The sequence below is a fragment of the Bombina bombina genome, chromosome 2, assembly GCF_027579735.1.
Source record: "Bombina bombina isolate aBomBom1 chromosome 2, aBomBom1.pri, whole genome shotgun sequence".
NCBI lineage: Eukaryota > Metazoa > Chordata > Amphibia > Anura > Bombinatoridae > Bombina > Bombina bombina.
In genome coordinates, this window is record NC_069500.1 from 540,591,014 (window position 1) to 540,611,618 (window position 20,605).

A 20,605-nucleotide genomic window follows, 5' to 3' on the forward strand; every position below is an offset into this window, starting at 1 on the left:
ATGGCAACCTGCGGTGTATATTGTTACCGTCACTAGTGTGGCGGCATACTGGTTTGATGCGTTGTCTGATTCTATTGAAAGACACTCCCCTTGAAGAGATTCAGGATAGGATCAAGGCTCTTAAATTGACCAATTATTTTATTACGGATGCTACCCTTTAGGTTATCAAATTGAGGGCAAAAATTTCTGGTTTTGCTATACTGGCCCGCAGAGCCTTATGGTTGAAATCCTGGTCTGCGGATGTGTCATCTAAGCTTTTGGCTATTCCTTACAAGGGTAAGACCTTGTTTGGGCCGGGTTTGACTGAGATTATTTCCGACATTACGGGAGGAAAGGGGCATTTCCTCCCTCAGGATAATAGAAATAAGCAGACGGGACGTCAGAGTAATTTTTGTTCCTTTCGAAATTTCAAGGGTAAGCCTTCCTCTCCCTCTACCAAGCAGGAACAGTCCTAGCCTTTCTGGAGGCCTAACCAGTCTTGGAACAAGGGAAAGCAATCTAAAAAGCCTGCTAGTGAATCTGTCAGCATGAAGGGTTTTCCCCCGATCCGGGACTGGATCTTGTGGGGGCAGACTTTCATTCTTCGCTCAGGCTTGGGTTCGGGAAGTTCAAAATCCCTGGGCAGTAGACATAGTGTCCCAGGGATACAAACTAGAATTCAAGTCCTTTCCTCCCAGGGGAAGGTTTCTGCTCTCAAGATTATCTGTAGACAAGATAAAGAGAAGCGTTCTTACACTGTGTTCGGGACCTCTCCGACATGGGAGTGATAGTTCCTGTTCCAATTCAGGAACAGGGTCTTGGTTTTTACTCCAATCTGTTTGTGGTTCCTAAAAATAAGAAACCTTCAGACCAATTTTAGATCTCAAAAGTCTAAACAAATACCTCAGAGTACTGTCCTTCAAGATGGAAACTATTCGCTCCATTCTTCCTTTAGTTCAAGAGGGTCAATTTATGACAACAGTAGATTTTAAAGGACGCGTACCTACATGTTCCCATCCACAGGGATCATCACAAGTTTCTGAGGTTTGCATTTCTACACAAACGCTTCAAGTTTGTGGCTCTTCCATTCGACCTTGCTACAGCTCCCAGAATATTTTCAAAGGTTCTGGGATCCCTGTTGGCAGTTCTTCGATTGCGAGGCATTGCAGTGGCGCCTTATCTGGACGATATTCTGGTTCAGGCCCCATCCTTTAAACAAGCAAGTTTCCACACAGATGCTGTTATCCTTCTTGCACTCTCATGGATGGAATGTTAATTTGGAAAAGAGTTCCTTAATTCCAACTACAAGGGAAGTATTCTTGGGAACCATAATTGATGAAGATATTTCTGACAGAGGTCAGAAAATCGAACATTTTTGATGCTTGTCTGGAGCTTCAATTCTCTCCTCAGCCATCAGTGGCTCAATGTATGAAGGTAATTGGTCTGATAGTAGCCGCTATGGACATCATCCTGTTTGCTCGTTTCCACCTCAGACCTCTGCAGTTATGCATGCTCAGGCAGTGGAACTGGGATGATTCGGATCCATCTCCGCAAATTCATCTGTATCAGATGACAAGAGATTCTCTTCCTTGGTGTTTGTCTCAGGATCATCTCTCCCAGGGAACCTGTTTTCGCAGACCCTCCTGGGTGATTGTGACAACGGATGCCAGCCTACTAGGTTGGGGAGCAGTCTAGGGCCTTCTAAGGGCTCAGGGGACATGGACTCAGGAGGAGTCTGTTCTTCCCATAAACATTCTAGAGCTGAGAGCAATCTTCAATGCTCTTCTGGCCTGGCCTCAGCTTCAGCCCGGTTTATCCGATTTCAATCGGACAACATAACCTCAGTGGCTTACATCAATCATCAGGGAGGAACTCGGAGCTCCTTGGCCATGTCAGAGGTGTCAAAGATTATTCAGTGAGTGGAGACCCACAACTGCTGTCTATCCTGCGATCCACATTCCAGGAGTGGACAATTGGGAAGCAGATTTTCTGAGCAGACAAACCTTTCACCGGGGAAATGGGAACTTCATCCGGAAATGTTTTCCAGCTTGATTCTCAATTGAGGACAGCCGGATCTCGATCTCATGGCATCTCGTCAGAATGCCGAGGTACGTGTCGAGGTCCAGGGACCCTCAGGCGGTACTGATAGATGCTCTGGTGGTTATTTCCTCCGTTTGCTATCCTTCCTCGGGTCATTACTCGAATCAAACAAGAGAGGGCGTCAGTGATTCCCATTGCTCAGGCGTGGCCTCGCGGAATTTGGTATGCAGACTTAGTGGAGATGTCATCTCTCCCCCCTTGGAAAATTCCTCTGAGGAAAGACCTTCTACTTCAAATGCCCTTCCTTCACCCAAATCTAGTTTCTCTGAAGCTGACTGCATGGAGATCGAACGCTTAATTTTATCTAAGCGCGGTTTTTCAGAGTCAGTCATTGAGACCATGATTCAGGCTCGTAAGCCTGTTACCAGGAAGATTTACTATAAGATATGGTGCAAATATCTGTATTTGTGTGAATCCAGAGGCTACTCTTGGAGTAGAGTTCAGATTCCTAGAATTTTATCTTTTATCCAAGACGGTTTGAAAAAGGGTTTATCAGCAAGTTCTTTGAAGGGTCAAATATCTGCCTTGTCTATTTTGTTACATAAACGTCTGGTGGATGTACCAGATGTACAATCGTTATGTCAGGCCTTGGTCAGAATCAGGCCTGTGTTTAAACCAGTTTCTCCTCCCTGGGGTCTTAACCTTGTTCTTAAAGTTCTTCAGCAGGCTCCGTTTGAGCCTACGCATTCTTTAGATATTAAGTTGTTATCTTGGAAGGTTTTGTTTCTAGCTGGTATTTCTTCTGCTCGTATAGTTTCTGAGCTCTCGGCATTACAGTATGAGTCTCCTTACCTTATTTTTCATTCGGATTAGGTAGTTTTATGTACTAAGTTAGATTTTCTTCCTAAAGTAGATTCAGATTGGAACATTAATCAGGAGATTGTTGTTCCTTCTTTATGTCCTAACACTTCTTCTCATAAGGAACGTCTTCTGCACAACCTAGACGTGGTGCGTGCTTTGAAATTCTATTTACAGGCGACTAAGGATTTTCGTCAGTCTTCTGCTCGGTTTGTTGTTTTCTCCGGGAAACGTAAAGGGCAGAAAGCTACGGCTACTTTCTTTGTGGCTGAGGAGTATAATTTGCTTGGCCTATGAAACTGCTGGACAGCAGCCTCCTGAGAAAATCACGGCTCATTCTACAAGGGCCGTTTCCTCTTCCTGGGCATTCAAAAATGAAGCTTCTGTGGAACAGATTTGCAAGGCTGCAACTTGGTCCTCTCTACACACTTTTTCCAAATTCTATAAATTTGATACTTTTGCCTCGGCTGAGGCTTCTTTTGGGAGAAAGGTTCTTCAAGCAGTGGTGCCCTCTGTTTAGGTTCCCTATCTTGTCCCTCCCTTATCTGTGTCCTCTAGCTTGGGTATTGATTCCCAATAGTAATTAGATGATCCATGGACTCACTGTGTCATTAGAAAGAAAACAAAATTTATGCTTACCTGATAAATGTATTTTTCTTGACACAGTGAGTCCGCGGCCCACCCTGTTTTTTGAAGACAGGAATTTTTGTTATGATATAAACCTCAGGTACCTCTGTACCTTGTTGCTTCCTTTCTCTCCTTTGCTTTGGTCGAATGACTGGGGTTAGAGGGAAGGGAGGTGATATTTAACAGCTTTGCTGTGGTGGTCTTTGCCGCCTCCTGCTGGGCAAGAGTGATATTCCCAATAGTAATTAGATGATCCGTGGACTCACCGTGTCAAGAAATAAATAAATTTATCAGGTAAGCATACATTTTTTATTTGTGTTTTTTTCTTTCTAGAATAAGCTGTACATTTTTCAGAACTTTTTTTTTTTTAGCAGATAAACCTATTACCTTTATGATTTAAATATAGTGAAATAAACTAGTCACAGTAGATTAATATCCCATTTAGGAGCTAATATTTTACCCACTTTTTGTAGATGCTACTGAAAAAAGGCTTCGGACTCTACATAGGGTGACATTAAATAGCATAAATCACACTGTTGAACCAGGAAGCATGGTGGTGCTGAATTGCTCAATCAAGTCTAACCTGGCTTCTGTGTCATGGGATTTCAAAGATAAAGATCTGAAGATTGAACTCCCCAAATACCAGTTCCAGGAGACCTCACTGGTTATTTTCAGTGTCGCAGAGTCAGATGCTGGTGTTTACCTCTGCTTGTCTCACGAGTTTGTGAAAAGTCAGTTGGTTTCCCAAGTGATTGTAAAACACATTTTGGAACTGGAAAAAAACCCAACTCCTTTGTTGAGCACAGCACAGGCGACTACAGAGACTGAAGGTAATATTGATACAGCACAAGATTATATTACTACAGAAATGTCTACTACTGAAAAAACTACCACCCCAATTGCAGCAACACCTGTTGCTGTAACAGATATTAGCAGTAAAATGCCCTTGAGCACAGCCTCATTGCCTGAAACATTCAGCCTAGTTCCAGAAGTTCAAGTGGGAAAAGCTTTGTATATGACCACAACAAATGATCGCTCTCTTCTCATCTGCTTGTTTTTATTGTTCTTTGTACTTTTTGTGTTTCAATTCACATACAATTGTTACAAAGGATTTCTGCCGGAAACATGTTTAAAATACCGCGCTGTTTTGTTCCCGGGCAAGAAGAAAACTTCTTCCAACTTCACAGACTCCGAGCAGGGCCTTAAGGAGACTTTGGTGGAGCAAAAGAGTTCCGGGGAGCCACAAAAAGCACCTCAAGATACAGGTTATGAGACTGAGCCAGACTGTGTAAATGGAAACATCCCTCATCAAGAGGATTGTAAAATAGACGTGAAGGAAAAAGAACAACCTTTTGATGTTAAATGTGATATAAAATATGCTGATTCAGATGGAGATTAAACAAGAGTGTTTTTAACGTTTTGGGTTATTGAGGGTGTAGATCAAATGAGCCTGATGTAAAAAAATTTTATTTTTTTTAAAATATATTTAGAATTTAACATTCTCAAAACAAACTCTGACTTGCAATCTTCTGTTAGTTCTGGCTTTAAGCTGTGTATTTGTTGCAACCAGACATTCCTTAAGATAATGGTTAACAACTTTTTTCAGGCTTTTTCACTTTTCTGTTATTGATAAATATATATAAGGGCTGATCCCATTTAATTGCATTTCACAAATTGTTGCAACTTTAATTTAAATTTTAATTCCAAATTGGAAAAAAAAAACTTAGTTTATCAGATTGGTAAGGAGCTAATAAGCTGTGCCCATGTAGGGACACATAGTTTATCTTATTGCTCAAGTTACAACATTAATGTTGCATCGTGCAGAACAAATAGTCTGTTTTCATTCACTTGTGCAATTTTCTAAATCTGGTTTAATTTTCAGAAATGTCTCAGGGAAAAAATTTCTTCAATGCCTTTTTCTTTTTCAATTTCTAGAGTTCTAGAAAAGAGATTAGTTACTTTTTTTGTTTCATGGATGACACCTTTTTTTTTCATCTCATTTAAAGCACGAAATTTGGACTTTTGCGTTACGTTTTTTTGTGTTTTTTTTAAATTTTTTTATAATTACTAAAAGGATGTAAATAATACCGAGCCAAAATAATTCCACTGTGGAGTTGTGGGGACTGATTGTTGATGTTAATTTATATTTCAAGTAAAATGGACCTGTTTCAGGAAACAATACAAAGATGTTGAGGCTTATAGTAAAAAAAAAAAAAAAAGTTTTATCTATTAACTTCTAATAGTCAAACCACTGGATTTAGACCATTTTTTCTGCAAAGAAGGATCAGAATTTGCATGGCAAAACTGGATTATTAAGGACCTTTATTCACATTTATTCTTCCAAGTTCAAGATGGATAAAAACAAATTACTGACTTTTTAAGAAGAAAAAGACTTCAATGTTAACTGTTTATATGTTTGAAAATATGATGTTTTATTTTTCTATATAATTTCTGTATAGAGTATAAAAAATAAAGTATTTTATTGTTTTATGAAAATATTTGAGGAGCAACTAGCTCTTGTGATCTATTGTATGTTAAGAAAAAAATTGGTTTTGTAATTTTTCTTTTTTTTCTTCTTCAAAACAATTGTATTTTCTTTAAATTTGTTAGAGACAACACACTCAAAAATGTCTTTAATATGTATTAAATAGCAACAGCTAAATGTAATTTTTTTTGTTCATTTTAGCCTGAAATCATTAAGACAAATATAGTACAAATGTATAATAAAAAGCTAATGCAATAACACTGTGAATTTTAAATGAGCAGTAGATATTTTTTTTTCTGATAAGTTTTAAAATTTCCCCTTTATCATGTGACAGCCATCAGCCAATCACAAACCTATATATATATATATATATATATATATATATATATATATATATATATATATATATATATATACATACACAAACACACACAGGTGGCCCTCAGTTTGCGCCGGTTCAATTTGTGCCGTTTCCGAATAACGCCCTTCTTTTCAGTCGTGTGACTGCTATTAAAAAGCACTGAGAAGCAGAGTGCATTGATTGAAATAAGAACAGGCCAGTAGGTGGAGCTGTCTCTTGTGTTACAGCAAAGATATGCAAGCTTAACAGGTCTGAAATTCTATCAAGCTGTCAAAGGAATAAGATCTAGCAGCCATGAGGGAAACTTTACATCTTCCTGCCCATGTGCTTGAAGGTCCAGGTGCCTAAAAAAAAATCAGTCCAGCCTGGAATGCATAGAATATCTGCAGACCCGATATTAGCCAACAGTGTATGCTACTGTTTCAATGCAGAGACCTTATTGCTTTGTTTGCAGAAAAATGTTTGTTCATTAAACTTAGTTTGATATATTCTGTGTTGTGTGAATATTTGATACTGTTTATAATGTTGTTTAGCATTTATAGTCTTCATTTCAAAGCTTTAAAAATAATGTATTATAGGTTACTTAGGTTCCAGGCCCCTCTCAAAATTTACACAACTCCCTCACTTCCCATTGACTTACATTATAAACTGGGTTTCTATTTACAACGGTTTCTATTTACAACCATTCCTTCTGGAACCTAACCCTAGTGTAAACTGAGGGCTACCTGTACTATGAACTGTTGCTCAGTAGGAGCTGAAGTGTACAGTGCACAATTTGATAATGGAAGAAAATGGAAAGGTGTGTGTGTTTTTTTTTTTGTCTGGATCATTTTTTTTTAAATTTTAAGTAAAATCTATTTACATTAAAAACTAAAATAACGGCATCAACTGCGGCAGACATGCTTCCTGCTAATGCTCATTGTGTTTGGATCTATTCACAAACTAGCATTAATTCTCTGTACACAACTGATACTGCTCTATTAGTTTCATTTTAAACAATTTATTTTAACATTTTTAGACACAAATTGCTTCTTTAAATGATGATCTTGCATAAGTGAACATTTTCGAGTGCCTTGTCTCTTAAGCTTTACATGTATCACTTTGTGTTTTTTCTTTTCCTTAGTACTTTCTCTTTCTGTCACACAGCCTCATCTCCTATACTTTTTCCTTCTGCTACCTCTTCTTTGTCTTCTGTGGGAACTGATTTCCATCCTTCACTGTCAAGCATGCATCCTGAAGTTCTGTCTAGTGCAAAGACTGAGCTAGTCAGACTACTTCCTCCTTTTCTAACAGATCAGGGACACATCAGTGCCCAAGGGAGCTTTCAACTCTTCTGTCATGCTATTGGTGAGTAACTAGTTTAACACAGTCTTTAGACTAAATTTTAAATGCTTTTCATAATGGCATTTGCTAATGTTCCATTTGTTATTTCTATATATAAATATTTGTTTGAATATTTGCTATGTATTCCCTTCACTGTGTCCCATTTCTTAAGTACACAAAGAGCTATCGAGAAATCAGTATAGTATCCTAATTTATAGCTGTAAGTTTTAATGAGTCCCTCCATTATTTATTTATTTTTTTAACTTGCCAGCTGTATGCAGGTGAGGCTGAGGCTTATTCAAAGTTCATAATACACTTATTTACCTGACAGAAAAGTACTGTTACTATACTATAATTAAATAAAAGTTAAATTATAGTGAAAAAATGTGTTTAATTTGTATTTGCTGCAGACTGAGAATGTATATCCTGTGGGATTCAATTTCCCAGAGAGCTTCATTACTTTCTAGGTTGAATCATTTGAAACCTGAAAATACTGTAGTATAGTTGTAAATAAGCTTACAAGAAGATATCGCCTGAACTAAGATATAGAAATTTGGTTGAACATCTGGAACAGTCTGAAGGACCACCTTGTCCTGCTAGAAAACTAGAAAAGGTTCATTCTCTGATAAAACTTGTAATTCAGAAACACACCTTCCAAATGTGACAGCCACCAAAAATCATGTCTTCAAAGTCAAATACCATAAGTACACTGATTTCATTGGTTTAAAAGGGGAACCCATTAAAGTATCAAGAACCAAAGGCAAATGTAATTGTCAGACAATTCTTACATGGTGGACGAAGATGTGATAGAGCTTGAAGGAATTGAAGCATAATAGGATCTTGAGCCCATTTTACACCTGTTAGGCTTTACAATTTACTCCCGATCCAGATCCCGTGTCACTGCATACTACACAGGATGGGTCTTCTGCAGCTTGATAAGCATGGTAGAATGAGTGCTAAAAGATAAGTAGGTACTTGCACTCAAGTAACCCACAGGCTATTAGCATGAACATGTACAAATGATTCACATTGCCTAGGGATGTAGTCGTATACACCAGATAACACTACTTACAGTTTAAGGGACTTTTGGGCACTTTTACACATTTACAGTAAAACTGAGGTGCTCTGTTTTTAAATGTATGTATTTACAGGTTTAAGCACATACTAGATTATCAGGATCATTTCTGAAGCTGGGGAGCTCATTTTCAGAAGCTTCTATAATTTGTTCTGTGTAGACCTGAGGAGGTTTACTTTTTTACTGCCAAAACAGTGTGCTCTTTATCTCACAGATGATGGCCAGCTTTAATGACACACTGTAATTTCTCCTCAGAGCCTTGGAGTGGAAAGCACCCTAAATAACAAGGGCTTACATTTGATTAACCCTTTATTGATTCAAATTGTCTTTTTTTTATATTTTAAAGTACAATTCTTTTTTTCTCTTAAAGAGACAGTACCCATTTGTTTCTCACAGGGGCTTCATTCTTACATTGTGCTAATTTCTCCTACATTGGTGTGTCCGGTCCACGGCTTCATCCTTACTTGTGGGAATATTCTCTTCCCTAACAGGAAATGGCAAAGAGAGCACAGCAAAAGCTGCCCATATAGCTCCCCCTCTGGCTCCGCCCCCCAGTCATTCTCTTTGCCGCTCTGAACAAGTAGCATCTCCACGGGGATGGTAAAGAGTATGTGGTGTTGTAGTTTTATTTCTTCTATCAAGATGATTCTTCAAATGAAGGTAGTGGGGATAGTTCATCATCCTCTCCTTCTGTATCAACACCAGTTTTGCCCGCGCAGGCGACACCTAGTACATCTAGCGCGCCAATGCTTGTTACTATGCAGCAATTAACTGCAGTAATGGATAATTCTATAGCAAATCTTTTATCCAAACTGCCAGCATTTCCCAGAAAGCGTAATTGCTCAGTTTTAAATACAGAGGATGAGCAAGTGTGCGCTGACGATAATTTATCTGTTATACCCTCACACCAGTCTGAATTGGCAGTGAGGGAGGGTCTGTCTGAGGGAGAAATTTCTGATTCAGGAAAAGTTTCTCAGCAGGCAGAACCTGATATCGTGGCATTTAAATTTAAGTTAGAACACCTCCGAGCCCTGCTTAAGGAGGTGCTAACTACTCTTGATGATTGTGACTCTTTGGTGATTCCAGAGAAATTGTGCAAAATGGACAAATTCCTAGAGGTGCCTGTGCACGCTGATGCCTTTCCGATACCCAAGAGGGTGGCGGATATAGTGACCAAGGAGTGGGAGAAGCCAGGTATACCTTTTGTCCCACCTCCTATATTTAAGAAAATGTTCCCCATTGTAGGGACGCATGGCAAACAGTCCCTAAAGTTGAGGGGGCAGTTTCTACGTTGGCCAAGCGCACGACTATTCCCATTGAGGACAGTTGTGCTTTCAAAGATCCTATGGATAAAAAATTGGAAGGATTGCTTAAAAAGATATTTGTTCAGCAAGGTTTCCTTCTCCAACCAATTTCGTGCATTATTCCTGTCACAACGGCGGCGTCTTTATGGTTCGAGGAACTAGAAAATTCGCTCCATAAGGAGACTCCATATGAGGAAGTCATGGACAGAATTCACGTACTAAAGTTGGCTAATTCCTTTATTTTAGATGTTGCTTTTCAATTGGCTAAATTAGCGGCGAAAAATTCAGGTTTTGCAATAGTGACGCGCAGAGCGCTTTGGCTAAAATCTTGGTCGGCGGATGTGTTGTCCAAGACAAAACTGCTTAATATTCCTTTCAAAGGTAAGACCCTTTTCGGGCCAGAATTGAAGGAGATTATTTCAGACATCACTGGGGGAAAGGGCCATGCCCTCCCACAGGATAGGCCTTTCAAGGCTAAGAACAAATCTAATTTTCGTTCCTTTCGCAATTTCAGGAACGGGACCGGCTTCTAACTCTGCAGCCTCTAGACAAGAGGGTAACGCTTCCCAGCCTAAACCAGCATGGAAACCAATGCAAGGCTGGAACAAGGGTAAACAGGCCAAGAAGCCTGCTGCTGCTACCAAGACAGCATGAAGGGGTAGCCCCCGATCCGGGACCGGATCTAGTAGGGGGCAGACTTTCTCTCTTTGCTCAGGCTTGGGCAAGAGATGTTCCGGATCCCTGGGCACTAGAAATAGTCTCTCAGGGGTATCTTCTAGAGTTCAAGGAACTTCCTCCAAGGGAAAGGTTCCACATATCTCGCTTATCTTCAGACCAGATAAAGAGACAGGCATTCTTACATTGCGTAGGAGACCTATTAAAGATGGGAGTGATACACCCAGTTCCAACAGCGGAACAAGGTCTGGGGTTTTACTCAAACCTGTTTGTAGTTCCCAAAAAAGAGGGAACTTTCAGGCCAATTCTGGATTTAAAAATTCTAAACAAATTCCTCAGAGTTCCATCATTCAAAATGGAAACCATTTGAACGATTTTACCAACAATCCAGGAGGGTCAATACATGACTACCGTGGACTTAAAGGATGCGTACCTACATATTCCTATCCACAAAGATCATCATCAGTTCCTAAGGTTCGCCTTTCTGGACAAACATTACCAGTTCGTGGCTCTTCCGTTCGGTTTAGCCACTGCTCCCAGAATTTTCACAAAGGTGCTAGGGTCCCTACTAGCGGTTCTAAGACCGAGGGGCATTGCGGTGGCACCTTACTTAGACGACATCCTAATCCAAGCGTCATCCCTTTCCAGATCAAGGGCTCATACAGACATTGTATTAGCCTTTCTCAGGTCTCACGGGTGGAAGGTGAACGTAGAAAAGAGTTCCCTGTCCCCGTCTACAAGGGTTCCCTTTCTGGGAACAATAATAGATTCTGTAGAAATGAAGATCTTTCTGACAGAGGTCAGAAAATTAAAACTTCTAAATGCTTGTCAAGTTCTTCAATCTATTCCTCAGCCTTCCATAGCTCAGTACATGGAGGTAATAGGACTAATGGTTGCAGCAATGGACGTGGTTCCTTTTGCTCGAATTCATCTAAGACCATTGCAACTGTGCATGCTCAAACAGTGGAATGGGGATTATGCAGACCTGTCTCCCCAGATTCAAGTAGACCAGGTAACCAGAGACTCGCTCCGCTGGTGGTTGACTCAGGATCACCTGTCTCAGGGAATGAGTTTCCGCAGACCAGAGTGGGTCATCGTCACGACCGACGCCAGTCTCTTAGGCTGGGGCGCGGTCTGGGACTCCCTGAAAGCTCAGGGTCTATGGTCTCGGGAAGAGTCCCTTCTCCCGATAAACATTTTGGAACTGAGAGCTATATTCAATGCGCTCCTGGCCTGGCCTCACCTAGCGAAGGCCAGATTCATAAGATTTCAGTCGGACAACTTGACGACTGTAGCGTACATCAATCATCAGGGGGGAACAAAGAGTTCCTTGGCGATGACAGAGGTATCCAAGATCATCAAATGGGCGGAGGATCACTCCTGCCACCTATCTGCAATCCACATCCCAGGAGTAGACAACTTGGAGGCGGATTATTTGAGGAGTCAGACTTTCCATCCGGGGGAGTGGTAACTCCACCCGGAGGTCTTTGCCCAGTTAACTCAACTATGGGGCACTCCGGATATGGATCTGATGGCATCTCGTCAGAACTTCAAAGTTCCTCGATACGGGTCCAGATCCAGGGATCCCAGGGCGACACTAGTGGATGCATTAGTGGCGCCTTGGTCGTTCAATCTAGCTTATTTATTTCCACCGTTCCCTCTCCTTCCCAGGCTGGTAGCCAGGATCAAACAGGAGAAGGCCTCGGTGATCCTAATAGCTCCTGCGTGGCCACGCAGGACTTGGTATGCAGACCTGGTGAATATGTCATCGGCTCCACCATGGAAGCTACCTTTGAGACAGGTCCATTCGAACATCCAAATCTAGTCTCTCTGCAACTGACTGCTTGGAAATTGAACGCTTGATTCTATCTAAGCGTGGGTTTTCAGATTCAGTTATAGATGGTTCAAGCCAGAAAGCCTATGACTAGGAAGATTTACCATAAGATATGGCACAAATATATCTGTTGGTGCGAATCCAAGGGTTTTTCTTGGAGTAAAATCAAAATTCCTAGGATTCTTTCCTTTCTCCAAGAGGGCTTGGAGAAAGGTCTGTCAACTAGTCCTCTAAAGGGACAGATATCTGCTCTGTCTGTCTTGTTGCACAAACGTCTGGCAGCCGTGCCAGATGTACAAGCGTTTGTACAGGCATTAGTCAGAATCAAGCCTGTTTACAGACCTATGACTCCTCCATGGAGTCTAAACTTAGTTCTTTCAGTTCTTCAAGGGGTTCCGTTTGAACCTTTGCATTCCATAGATATTAAGTTACTATCTTGGAAAGTTCTGTTTTTAGTTGCTATTTCTTCTGCCAGAAGAGTTTCTGAATTATCTGCTTTGCAGTGTACTTCTCCCTATCTGGTATTTCATGCAGATAAGGTAGTTTTACGTACCAAACCTGGTTTTCTTCCAAAAGTAGTTTCCAACAGGAATATTAACCAGGAAATAGTTGTTCCTTCTCTATGTCCGAATCCAGTTTACAAGAAGGAACGTTTGTTACACAACCTAGATGTGGTCCGTGCTTTAAAATTCTATTTAGAAGCAACAAAACAAACATCATATTTGTTTGTCGTTTATTCTGATAAGAGGAGAGGGCAGAAAGCTACTGCTACCTCTCTTTCTTTTTGGCTGAAAAGCATCATCAGATTGGCTTATGAGACTGCCGGACGGCAGCCTCCTGAACGAATTACAGCTCACTCTACTAGAGCTGTGGCTTCCACATGGGCCTTCAAGAACGAGGCTTCTGTTGATCAGATCTGTAAGGCAACGACTTGGTCTTCTCTGCATACTTTTGCCAAATTTTACAAATTCGATACTTATGCTTCTTCGGAGGCTGTTTTTGGGAGAAAGGTGTTGCAAGCTGTGGTGCCTTCCGTTTAGGTTACCTGACTTGTTCCCTCCCTTCATCCGTGTCCTAAAGCTTTGGTATTGGTTCCCACAAGTAAGGATGAAGCCGTGGACCGGACACACCAATATAGGAGAAAACAGAATTTGTTTACCTGATAAATTTCTTTCTCCTACGGTGTGTCTGGTCCACGGCCCGCCCTGGCTTTTAGTCAGGTTTAAAAAAATTTGTTTCTGTACACTACAGTCACCACGGCACCCTATAGTTTCTCCTTTTTTCTCCTAACCGTCGGTCGAATGACTGGGGGGCGGAGCCAGAGGGGGAGCTATATGGGCAGCTTTTGCTGTGCTCTCTTTGCCATTTCCTGTTAGGGAAGAGAATATTCCCACAAGTAAGGATGAAGCCGTGGACCAGACACACCGTAGGAGAAAGAAATTTATCAGGTAAACATAAATTCTGTTTTTGTGTGTTCCCCTGAGAAAGCTCTGTTCTGTGCATGTTATACTATATTTCTGTGCTGCTATCTAATTTTAGATACGTGCCTGTCCTTACTATTCTAAATCATTATGGAGAAAACTGGAACAACTTTTCTTAGGACATAGCACAGATCCCTTAGAAGAGTGATCTACTGACAATTTAACCCCTTCACATGTTTTTTATGTAAGGAAGTGTTGGTGTGTCATCCTACCCAGCTTTGTAAACTGTGCTCAGTGTGTATCTATTGCTAGACAGGGTCATGCAGCATTGTATTTGCAGCAGATATTAAAATACACCAAGGTTATCCCCATGACATTTCTACAGACCTGCCTCCTAACTTTCAAATTGTACATTTACTCTGCATGTAACTGGTGGAGGCATGAAAGATGTCAGTTGTGAAATTGCAAACGCATGCAAAGAATAGAAGACAACCCTTCACAGGCCCTGGGCTTATCTGGAACATGCCGAAGCGACCCATCTAGGTACCCTGCTGGAGTACAATTAAATTAGTCCTTCTATTCAACTGAGGACAATTATTCAGAAACCCAGGACCCACCTTCTGATGTAGAAGATATGTACTTTAATTTCAAATTGAAGCACATACTTGCTCTACTGCACAAAGTCTCTTACTTGATCTTTTCCGCTGACGGGCCATATGTTTCGTCCAGCTGTTATTGCCCAAGGAGTTTCCCTTGATGAAAGGAGGTTGGTCAAGATTGCAAGCGGTTTCATTTTTGATGAAGCTATTGAAATAATTTGCATTAATGCAAAGTGTACTGCTTTGACTGTTCTGGCTTGAAGAGCCTTATGGGCTACTGATATAGTATCTAAAAGCAGACTTCTTTCCCTTCATTTTCTGGGAAATATCCCGTTTGCACCTGGACTGGATGCTATTGTTGCTACAGTCACTGAAGACAAAGGAACTTTCCTGCTGCAAGACAAAAAAAAGCAGTGTTAAAGGGACAGTAAAGTTAAAAAAAAATATTCATGATTCAGATAGGGCATGTAATTTTAAACAACTTTCCAATTTACTTTTATTACCGATTTTGCTTTGTTTTCTTGGTATTCTTAGTTGAAAGCTAAACCTAGGAGGTTCATATGCTCCTTTCTTAGACCTTGAAGGCCGCGTCTAATCTGAAAGCATTTTCACAGTTCATGTGTGTCATATAGATAACATTGAGCTCAGGCACGTGAAGCTCCTAGGAGTCAGAACGGGCTAAAAATGCATGTCTGTCAAAAGAATTGAAATAAGCGGGCAGTTTGCAGAGGCTTAGATACAAGGTAATTAGAGGTAAAAAGTGTATTTAACTGTTTGTTATGCAAAACTGGGGAATGGGTAATAAAGGGATTATCTTTCTTTTTAAAAAAACAACATTTCTGGTGTTGACTGTCCCTTTAAGTCTGCTAGATGATTTTGTTTAGTTATTCCAAAACGCAATGTTCCTTCTCTTAATTGTCTCAGAAGTCAGACGAAGAGGAAACATTGCCTTGGAGCTGTCTATGTCTAAACAGACCATAAAAAAAGCTTGGCCCTTCCTCCAAATCAGCACGAATGTGCGGCCCCCAACCCAGACTCCTTTCCAATTTCCCTGGGGTACCGCATAGGCTTTCGGTCTCACCCTCCTCAAGGAAGATTCCGCCTGTCTCATGTTCCAGAGGATTCTTTTAAAGGCCAAAGCTTTTTTTGGTATGCGTAACAGACCTAGAAGCCATGGTAGTAATGACTCTTGTAGGAATAGAATCCGTACTAATGAAACCTTTTTCCTTCTTAATACAGGGAGAGTCCACAGATGCATTTATTACTTGTGGGAAAATACTGAACCTGGCCACCAGGAGGAGGCAAAGACACCCCAGGTAAATGCTTAAATACCTCCCCAACTTCCCTCATCCCCCAGTCATTCTTTGCCTTTCATCACAGGAGGTTGGCAGAGAAGTGTCAGAAGATTTCGGAGTAGTTCCTTAGGAAGGGTATCTACCCTTCGAGATGGGACTGGAGTTTTAAGTAGTCTTGTCAGCCTCTCAGCGAGAGCATTGATGATAGAGTCTGGAGATGCAGGGAGAGTCTTTCTGAGAAGACATCCAGACTCCTTAACAGCTCCTAAGCAATCAGCGTTGACGAGTTTCGCTGCCTGATTTTCTTCACTCAAGTCCATGTCAGAGGCGCTGCTACAATCTGTCAAACTTGAAAGAACGTGTTTCTGTTCCATGGCATAGATCATTTCATTTTTTATACATATGTTAACGATAGAAGACAGGGTCACAGTGGGACTCCTTTATCTTTACGGAATCAAGGGTTAATATCTCTTGAGGGGGATTATTGAACAGTGGGGTTTTTAATCATATTTATGTGATTTTGACTGCTTTATGTGTGGAAGGCGTTGGACTTATAGGCTGATTCGGAACGTACAGGTTATTTTTCTATTGAGAGCTGCACATTTTTATATTTTTTTGGTTTTTTTAAATTTATATTTTTATTAAGGTAATAAAAACAAACAACATAAAATGAAAATGCAGTTTCCAACTACAAATACAATCATGAGACATATGATAAGTTACAAGACGGTACAAAAATAATCAAAGAGATCCTGTGAATAACCTCTGCAGTACATAAGTGACTAGTCCAAGTGCATAAAGATATTATATGACTGATACCTCATTTTTTTCCCTATATTACCTATAAGATGTGGAAGAGACCTCTTCCGGACTTTGAAAACAAACTGTAGACATAAGAAGGTTATGAAGTGTGTAAACAGTTAACCGGCGCCAACCTAATGTCTGAGGATGAGTCAGGGACAATTGTAGGTAATACCGATGCCTATGGTAGGGAATTAGTTTGTACAGTTAAGGCACTTAATAGTAGTTATATAACGCAAATCAGCATAAGGCAAGAAATGCTTATCAGCCTAATGCTTCCATTAATATCTTACTATAGACTGTTAGGGGGTATATTCTTGTGTAACAGATCGCAGAAAACTAGATATTCAGTGGGTATCAGAGGTGCGGAGATGGGGTCTAAATAATCCCCCAATTTAAATGCAGGCGATGAGCTGTCCAATCAGAGTTCAAGCAGGGGGAGAGCAGAGCAGCTAGGATAGTAACGGAAGGAGAGAGAAAGGGGGAAAAAAGGAACCCCGTGGGGGGGCACATGATCTCTACCCCCTTAGAACCAGGCACGGGAAGGGGGGAAATGACACATTCCCCTCCCGCAAGGGCCTTATGTTAGTGGTTTAGTATATTCCCTCAGAGAGAATTCTGTCCTCCCCCAATGAGTCCCATGGGCCCCAAGTCATGGTGTGGAGGTCCATTTGCTGGCGTGCACGATATACATAGTTTTCCATGGACCGAAAGTAGGAGATGAGGTTGACCAGAGCCTGCCAATTGGGACAGTCACATTTTTTCCAGTTTCTAGCGATTAGCAGTTTGGCGGCCATCAATATTATCAGCAGAATGCGGTTTGATGCAGAGAGAGGCCGCAGGCCAGCGTGAATCAGGGCTGTCTCCGGGGATAGAGACACGAGACCAAGGCAACGGCAGAGAGACTCCACTCTGCCCCACAGAGGGTCAGTAATGGGGCAGGTCCACCAAATATGTTGGGGGTCTCCTATCTGTTGACAACCTCTCCAACAGAGAGGGGAGCTGCCCAGGAACATTTTGTGTATTTTCGTAGGGACATAATGCCATCTAGTCAGCAGCTTGTAGAACAGCTCAAAGAGCGTCATACAATGGATGGAAGACTTAGTGTGCTGGATAGCATCTGACCACACTTCCGTCGGCAGGTCCACTCCCCAGTCTCTCTCCCAATCCTCCATTTGTCTGGACTTAATAAGTTTAGCAGAATCTAGGAGTATTTGATAGTGGGAGGACAAAGGAGAGATGTGTTGAGAGTCTGAGGATAGTCTGTTTTCCCAAGGTGTCAGTGGTCTGGGAGGGGCATCAAAGAAGCCCCATGATCTCAAGATCGAGGAGAGCCTTAGGAGGTCAAACCTGAATTTAGTTGGAATGTTATGGGTTTGTGCTACGGATTCGAGAGCTGCACAGTTTTATTAATCTGGCGTGCTTTTCTTTTGCAAGATGTACCGAGTCCACGGATTCATCCTAACTTGTGGGATATTGTCCTTCCTGACAGGAAGTAGCAAAGAGAGCACCACAGCAGAGCTTTCTATATAGCCCCCCCTTAACTCCACCCCCCAGTCATTCATTTTGCTGGCTCTAAGCAGGAAGGGTAAAGAGAAAAGGTGTTAAACTGTTAGTTTTATTTTATCTTCAATCAAGTGTTTGTTATTTTTAAATGGTACCGGTGTTGTACTATTTACTCTCAGGCAGGACATAGATGAAGATGGAGGATGATGATCTTAGCATTTGTAACCTTGGTTCACTGCTGTTCCCACAGAAGCTGAGGAGTACAGGAAAACTTCAGTGTGAGGAACAGTTTCTAGCTATACAGCAATGAGGTATGTTCAGTCATATTTTCTGCAGAGACTGTGTTAACTCAGAAAGGCTGGCCGTGTCCCCATTAGGGGAAGGGTAAGCAGTAATCCTAGTGTTATCAGAGGTTTTTACTAGCTTGCATAAAGGGTTAATTTGTTGTGGGCACTCAGTTTATGTGAATTTGGGACAAACGTTTTTGTGTCTGGGAGTAATGTTTTCTGTTTTATCGGACATTTGCTTGAGGGTTCTTCGAGGTTGTTTATAACACACATGGCTTTCAGGCAGGGTTTGTTAGTTGTGTAGGCCCCAGCAACATCAAGTGAAGTGGGCGGGGCCTACATTTACAAGCAGCAAGCAACTTCTGAGGTTCTGAGGGACTAATTGAAGCTTTAAACCCCATATTATCGCTTCCTAAGGGCAGGTAGGACCACAGCAGAGCTGTGGCAAGGTGCTTTAGGGGTTTTTAACCGGTTTTAGACACTTATCAATCCGTTTTTTTCATTTACGGGTTTATTGCTTATTAACTTGTGGTGCAATCCTTCTAAAGCTTAGTGGGTACACTTAAAATTTCAGAAAAATTTAAGCAATTTTAACCTGTTTTGCAGTTTGTGTATGCCTTTTTTTTCTCTTAAAGGTACAGTACCGTTTTTGCAAATTGTGTTTTTTTTTCATTAAATAAAGTGTTTTCCAAGCTTGCTTGCTTCATTACTAGCCTGTTAAACATGTCTGACACTGAGGAAACTCATTGTTCAATTTGTTTAGAAGCCATTGTGGAACCCCCTCTAAGAATGTGTCCCAATTGTACTGATATGTCTATAAATTGCAAACAGCATATTTTGACTTATAAGAATTTGGCATTAAATGATTCTCAGACAGAAGTAAATCAGGTTTTGCCATCTAGTTCTCCAAGTGTCACAACCAGTTACGCCCGCACAAGTGATGCCAAGTACTTCTAGTGCGTCTAATTCTTTCACCTTGCACGATATGGCTTCAGTTATGAATACTACCCTCACAGAGGTTTTATCTAAACTGCCTGGGTTGCAAGGGAAGCGCAGTAGCTCTGGGTTAAGAACAAATTCTGAGCCTTCTGACGCTTTAGTAGCCGTATCCGATATTCCCTCACAATGTTCTGAGGTAGGGATGAGGGATTTGCTGTCTGAGGGAGAGATTTCTGATTCAAGAAAGAAGTTCCCTCAGACAGATTCAAATATGACGGCATTTAAATTTAAGCTAGGGCACCTCCGTTTATTGCTCAGGGAGGTTTTAGCTACTCTGGATGATTGTGACCCTATTGTCGTTTCAGAGAAATTGTTTAAAATAGACAAATATTTAGAGGTTCCTGTTTACACTGATGTTTTTCCGGTCCCTAAGAGGATTTCGGACAATGTTACTAAGGAGTGGGATAGACCAGGTATTCCGTTCGCTCCCCCTCCTATTTTTAAAAAAATGTTCCCCATTTCTGACACCATAAAGGACTCATGGCAGACGGTCCCTAAGGTGGAGTGAGCTATTTCTACTCTGGCGAAGCGGACAACTATACTTATTGAAGACATTTGTGCTTTCATTGATCCTATGGATAAAAAGTTAGAGGGTCTCCTAAAGAAAATTTTCGTTCATCAGGGTTTTCTTCTTCAATATATAGCGTGCATTGTTCCGGTAACCACTGCAGCTGCTTTTTGGTTTGAGGCTCTAGAAGAGGCTCTTCAGATGGAGACCCCACTAGATGATATTTTGGACAGAATTAAGGCCCTTAAGTTGGCTAATTTTTTTATTAGACGCCACTTTTCATCTTGCTAAGTTAGCGGCAAAGAATTCAGGTTTTGCCATTTTAGCGCGAAGAGCGTTATGGCTTAAGTCTTGGTCAGCTGATGTGTCATCTAAATCTAAGCTTTTGACCATCCCTTTCAAAGGTAAAACCCTATTCGGGCTTGCACTAAAAGAGATCATTTCAGACATCACTGGAGGGAAGAGTCATGCCCTCCCTCAAGATAAGTCAAATAAGACAAGGACCAAACAAAATAATTTTCATTCCTTTCGAAACTTTAAGGGTGGTCCTGCTTCCTCTTCCCCTGCTGCAAAGCAAGAAGGGGACTTTGCTCAATCCAAGCCAACCTGGAGACCTAACCAGGCTTGG

The 20,605-nt window shown here is 41.2% G+C and overlaps 1 protein-coding gene across 4 annotated transcripts in view; it reads left to right on the forward strand.

Moving 5' to 3' along the window:
* Positions 1-20,605, forward strand: part of SEMA4D (semaphorin 4D) — a 397,671-nt gene that overhangs the window by 259,379 nt on the left and 117,687 nt on the right. For 2 of the 4 annotated variants that reach the window (XM_053702391.1, XM_053702392.1), the window contains exons 16-17: positions 3,978-4,334; positions 7,497-7,697. In XM_053702391.1, coding sequence (XP_053558366.1) covers positions 3,978-4,334; positions 7,497-7,697 — 558 coding nt within the window. Of the gene's footprint in view, positions 1-3,977; positions 6,003-7,496; positions 7,698-20,605 lie in introns of those variants that run through there. The other 2 variants (XM_053702393.1, XM_053702390.1) reach the window with 2 other exon arrangements.